General features: G+C 37.7%; 2 protein-coding genes across 2 annotated transcripts; one reads left to right on the top strand and one right to left on the bottom strand.

The window, feature by feature from the left end:
* Window positions 1-121: 121 nt before the first annotated feature.
* Window positions 122-1,442, bottom strand: LOC113674636 (somatostatin receptor type 4). The gene has a single exon (XM_027191124.2). It carries the CDS (start codon window positions 1,307-1,309, stop codon window positions 383-385), a length of 927 nt encoding a protein of 308 aa, XP_027046925.2. The 5' UTR covers window positions 1,310-1,442; the 3' UTR covers window positions 122-382.
* An 856-nt stretch (window positions 1,443-2,298) lies between these two features.
* On the top strand, window positions 2,299-5,889 carry LOC113674638 (uncharacterized). Its single transcript, XM_027191126.2, has 2 exons — window positions 2,299-2,973; window positions 5,034-5,889. Exons 1-2 carry the CDS (start codon window positions 2,764-2,766, stop codon window positions 5,229-5,231), a joined length of 408 nt encoding a protein of 135 aa, XP_027046927.1. The 5' UTR covers window positions 2,299-2,763; the 3' UTR covers window positions 5,232-5,889.
* The last annotated feature ends 318 nt before the right edge of the window (window positions 5,890-6,207 follow it).

Here is a 6,207-nt window from a genome sequence, read left to right on the forward strand (position 1 = left end):
ACAATATTACGCGAGTAGGAAGTGGGCAACATTTTACTTGTTGCCGAGTCACGACATGAAGATATTGGCTTTAGAGTTCTGAACGGGTTTATTACCTATCTAACCACAGTCGAATAAAATTTGTAAAACATACTAAATTCACTAAAATAATAAACCATAAAAATTTATTAAAATAATTGAAATCGGTTTTTCCCTTCAATTTTTTTTTTTCATTTTTTTGCCTGTGAAGAGGTATACTTACTTAAGCGTATGGCTTTTAATTATCTTGTATTTCATTCATAATTTCATTAATAGTTTTGTCTTAACACTTATACAAAGATCCAGATAAATTTTGGAAATTTCAGTAAATAACATTTCACTGAGTCTTTGAAATTTCAGGCAACTATCTCTGTATTAAACATATAATCTCTTTAAAGGCCCGGCGGTAGTTGGAGCTTTGGAAAGCATAAATAAATGGATTTAAGATAGAAGAGAGAAGTACAGATAGGAGTGAAAAAGCTATCACTCTGTTCGATAAAGAAATACGCATCTCAAGTTCTTTAACAATTGCAAACGGTAAGTAGGTAACAATGAACACGACAGTCACTATAATGGATAGATGTATTACTCTTTTCTTTTCCCTTGCATCAACTTCAGCTGGGATATTCATCGGCACAATCCTTGTCCCGAAATACAGCGCGCGTATTATTTGAACATAACAGAACAACATAACTATAAGAGGGACCACAATAAAAATTATAAACCCAGTTGTCCAAAATGTGGCTTTGGCAGTTGTACCCCAAGTTCTACCACAGCGGTAAGTCGAACCAACATTGTAGTCAGCGAAGTACACTAAAGGAATCACAGCAGCTAGGACAAAAATCCAAATAGCCAAGATAAAATAGCGAAGGGTCCGTTTTTTTAACTTGAAGCGAGTGTTCAGTGGTTTCACGATAGCGCTATAGCGTTCCAGAGCGATAATAGTCAGTATAAAGGCAGAACACCCAGATGCAGCAGGATAAATTGAGTTAATCTTGCAAATTATAACACCCAGGGTCATGTTTGGAATGGGAAAAGCGGACGCTACTCCCCATGTGTAACCAAGAATATTTGCCACCAAGTCACACGCCGCCAAATTTGCAAGTAAGAAGTTCGTCTTGGTTTGAAGATATCGCCTCTTTCTTACGACTACAATGACCATTAGGTTCCCAATAACACCAACCGGTAGAAGAAAAATTGCTGTGAGAAGGAAAGTCGTAAGGCCAAAAGTTGAGACTCTACGAATATCGGTAGTCTTGTTTGCGGTGGTATAATCAACCGAACCATTCATTTTTGTAGTTTTTGGAAAGAAAATTTAGACGCTATGGCATATAAGCTGACATGTACACAACGACGAAACACCATGGCCGAGCGAAGAACAGAAGCCGTGGTTTCCTAAACAGTATTATACGCTAATCACCGTTTTGGTTCCTGCTATTTTAAGACGACATAATTTCGTGGTTACCATAATTATTGGGTTCTTAAAGTGGCTATAAATTTTTTCAATTTTGATCACTACGGCAACCATTAAATTAATCACTTTAGTTAAGAGACTGAGTGATGATTGTATTATTTTTGTCATTTTTATGACGTGACTGGAGGAATCTCTCAGAAGTGAAAGGAAGAGAAAGAGAAAGAGTGCCAGAAAGAGAGAGAGCGCATAAGTGCGAGAGAAAGAGAGAAAAGAGGGCGAATATTAGATTGGCTAAGGTGCAAACCTGAATAAAATATCGACAGAGGGCAAACCGTCACAAGAGAAAGGGATGGCTCAGCGGTCGCTAGGAGAGAGAACGTTGGCGGGCATCCGTGGGCAGAGTAGACTGGGTAACAAGAAAAAGTTTCAAGCAGAAAAACTTACAACAAATAAACAAACCAACGTAACAAAAACACTCAACCAAAACACTCAAACAAACAAAAATCAAAAACAAACCTAACAGGACAGCATTCATTCAAGAACTTGAATGTACCCTAGGAGACTTAAAAAAAACAATAAAACTCAAGTAGTTCTACACTGCAAGTGAAGTAGAATGCGTGCATTTTCATAACGCTATGAATCAAATCTGCCAACTTAACAAGGATCGAGGGAATTTTGATGTGAATGAGCGGAGTGCTGCTTTTCATTCAGATCGCATTTCGGAGGATATTTTTTTCTGCTGGTACTTTATCAATAAAGAAATGGAAAATTCAATGGGCCTCCCAAACAAACAAATGCACGAGTTTATCAGGCCTATATGGAAAGCAATTCAAAACCGCCCTCGTTTTCAAGTTTTCAATCTGTGTAAGACAGGTGATACGAAGTAACTACATTGTATTGTACTTCACTGTTAAAAACAAATTATTTTCAAAGCATGTGAATTCGGTTTCTGTGAGTTTTGACTGATTATCTACGAGTAACTAATTCTATTTCTTCCTCAGGTTTTTTCGTGTTGTATTTATTCGTAATTCAGACCGTCCATGAACACTATCGCCTCCTTTTTGGGTAATGGAAAGATTAAAATCTGGCGACAGATGTCAAGCAAAGTACCTCTCGCCTGGTATGTTTTGCTTTCCATATGCAAATATAAACCACCAGTGTCTTGACTATAAACAATAGCGGCGTGAAGAACGTGCTCGCTCAAAGCCTCTTATGGACTTAATCTTTCTCTTTACTTGACAACTCTACGCAAAATACACAGTTCTCTACGACAAAATTTCGAAATTCATCGATTTTTAGCGGAGGACACTTTTTTGGTGAAATACTCAGAGATGGATGATGAACGACTTCAGCTTGCCAAACGCCATTCTTTTCCGTATATGAAAGTGTGCACATGGAATATTTTGAAATCGGGATCGGCGAATGAAGTAGAGATAGAAATCCCCAAAGCGGATTCAGTCCCTGTTATTGATTCTGAAGGGACAAGCGAGGAAAGAGAAGCCCGCCTAGAAGCAGCGATTTTGTGGATACGAAAGGAATTGGTAGGTAAAAAAAAAATGTCAAAAGATACCGAAAATTGTGTTGGAAATATATTCAGTTTAGCGGATTTCGGAACGTCAAGCAAAAAATTACTGCGGCATTTCTTTGAGATAACTAAATATTCTCGAACTAAGAGACTTTTTGGCTAGAACTCGTGTATTCTTGCAGCGGACAGGTCGAAACCTGTCACATTTTTATTTTTCCTTCGAGGGGCTGTTTATGTTTCTGCATTTTTGATTACAATGTCGCAAAAGTCTTCATCGTTTCCGACGCGTGACATGCTTGGGATAATAATAGTCACAGATAAGGCCTTAACATAGATCTTCACCATACAAAGATCTAGAATCTATCTCTTCGCCATATGGTCTAATAATTTCTGTTTTAAAAGTCTCCACCTGCCTAGAAAAAGATGGAACTGCACGGATGATAATGTAATATCAATACCCGCGACGAATTACATGATCAAAAAGTCAACGAAACAAATACAAAGTGCACAAAGAGGAACAAAATAAATTTTAAAATATTTTAAATATAGAGATAAAATAAAAGACAAGTCGTCATACTGTCTTTTTTTTAAATTTAATTTAATTTTTTTTTTTGGCGAAGAACACTATCATTGGTCAATAATAATGCACAATACTCTCTGTCTGTAGAAACAGAAAGAACAATAGTGCAATATCGGCAGACTCCAATTGTGTAAATTAACAACAGAGTTATGTTATTCGCAGCCATAACATCCTATTTATAGAAATACAGGTTAGGCACAATATGATTCATCACAAGAGCTGAGAAGCTTAGTAACGTAATCACTTGATCCTTTTAGCGAATCAAACACGGCTAATTAAATGCTTTCGGAATACCTCCTTAATAAAACACACTATCAACAAAGTATCTTGTGTACTCAAAACTAATTGACCTTCAGTTCAACAATGTGTCGCTCAATCTCACTTCGTCTAGTTAGTGGTAAGTGCGGCATGAAAACGTACTGGATTTGGGAAATTTCACACTTAAAATGGGGCTAGAGCTGAGATGAGTATAGATAGTATAACTTGGATGTCCATTATTACGGTACAATGTAAGAAAAATTGAAAATGACATCTGATGCTTCTTCGTAATTAGTTTTTGGCGAAAACAAGCTAATATCGAGAGAGGTGTCACTTCACCGGAATAGAGAGAAATATCGAGGTGTCTACTGTTTCAACAAAAAAAAAAAGTTCGCGCAAATACCGAGCAGAAGCGCAATGGAAAATCGAAAGACTCCAAACTTTAAGAATGCATTTCGGAAGTTCGCCCAATTATTTTTTTTAAACGACAGTGTACAAATTGTTTCGCTGAAGAACAATTCTTTTGAGCTATGGCAGCTTCTGTATGAATATACTGAGCATAACCCAAGCAGGGATGTCGGAGATGGAAAGGTCCGTGTTCCAGGCCTGATCACATCGATGGTTTTTCGTAATTAGTATATGACAAAAATAAGCTAATACCGAGAGAGGTGTCACATCACCTGAATAAAGAGAAACATCGAAGTGCCTACTGTTTCAACAAAAAGGGAAAGTTCGCGTAATTACCGAGCAGAAGCGCGATGGAAAATCGAAAGATTGCAAACTTTAAGAATGCATTTCGGAAGTTCGTCTAAACAATTTTTGTAAAGGCAATGCACAAATTGTTTCGCTCAGCAACAATTCTTTTGAGCTATTGCAGCTTCTGTATGAATACACTGAGCATGACCCAAGCAGGGAAGCCGGGGATGGAAAGGTCCGTGTTGCAGGCCCGATCACATCGTTGTACTGTATTCTTGGGCATGACACTTTGATATTCCGGTGCCTCTTCCTACCAAGGAATACTAATGGCAAGTGCTGAACTGTACATGTTGGGGGAACCTGCCAAGGGCCAGTATCACCCCATCCAGGGGAGTGGGGGGGGGGGGGGGAAAGCAACAGTCCCGGTTGCCTGATGCTACAGAAACCGGGTGAGTTCCGCCAGAAGAGCCACTGGGTTCGTGGTCGTGTTCGCTTAACTGTAGGCTCGTGAGACTAATCTACACTCCTCTGTGTCTTAACAGGCTGATATGCGGCATCAGGACAAGTATCTCACAAGGCAGTTCATTCATCTGAGAGCTACAATCCAACGTATCAAGAGCGAGAGTTTGCTCGATGGGCTGGAAGGAAACACTGACAAGCTAAAGGAGACCTCTTTCCGACATTCGATACCTGGACCTACAATCCGACCGATGTTCGGTAGAAGCATATCTTATATGTAGTAGACAATTGTTGTTCCTGTGTCACGCGCAATGAAGAGTTGCGTTACAATTCTTGATGTGACAAAAAAAAGTTAGAATAATATATCATGCTATAATTTAAGTGCTTCCTTACCGTCGAAATTTCATCGTTTGTGTTTAACAAGTACGTTAAAAGAGAGTAACGCTTGATCGGGGCTGTAAAAATAGGTACCTAAAATAAAACATTGATGGAAAGGGATCACCCTTGCGGTAGCCGAGTCCGTGTCGTTTTAGTTAGTAAATCCAAACATGGTCAATTAGGAGTTTTGTAGAGGATAATACGACAACCGATCTGCTATCATGTAAAAATAGTCAACCACTTCACGATTACATTTTGCAGTTTACCGCAAAAAAATACAATTGATTGCACATATTGAACAAAAGTTCACGAAAATTATTAAATGGGTTGGAGCAGTACACGAATAGCCTCAGACGCTGTGAAAATAGTTAAGTACCATGTGCAATTTACGATTATCGCAAGAAATATGATGAAAATTGTACTAACATTTTAGAGAGTCGTGGATTTAAACCAGAAATCACTTCCACAAGGATTACTCATACGTAGTAAAAAATGACTTCAATTAAAAGCAAGCCAACCATAACTAAATACAAATACTAAATAAATGTATTAGTACATCTCAGTTGAAAACAATTTGAGTTATTTTCCTTTATTATAAATCGCTCCCCATCATATTATCCCTAACAGGTGGGTAAATTTGTGTCAGATTATTAAACTAATTTTCACAGCCACTCCAATTTCTGATAAATTTTGAAAACCACCATTCACTATTATTTCGTGAAAACCGTTTTCTGTAATAATTAAATAAAATATATATCACTTTTCGATTTCGTGCCAAAAACAAGAAAATTGTTTTAGAAACTGATAATTTTGTGGTTATGACAGCAACTTTAATTTATGTTAATTTTGTAAAAACATTATTCAATATTACTTCGTGAA

This window comes from Pocillopora damicornis, chromosome 1, assembly GCF_964200805.1.
Source record: "Pocillopora damicornis chromosome 1, jaPocDami1.2, whole genome shotgun sequence".
NCBI classification, from domain to species: domain Eukaryota; kingdom Metazoa; phylum Cnidaria; class Anthozoa; order Scleractinia; family Pocilloporidae; genus Pocillopora; species Pocillopora damicornis.

Coding starts and splice junctions, on each gene's coding strand:
- LOC113674636 (XM_027191124.2), bottom strand. CDS start 1,309: ATGAATGGTTCGGTTGATTATACCACCGCAAACAAGACTACCGATATT.
- LOC113674638 (XM_027191126.2), top strand. CDS start 2,764: ATGGATGATGAACGACTTCAGCTTGCCAAACGCCATTCTTTTCCGTAT. Junction 2,974..5,033: donor TGTGGATACGAAAGGAATTG/GTAGGTAAAAAA, acceptor GTGTCTTAACAG/GCTGATATGCGGCATCAGGA.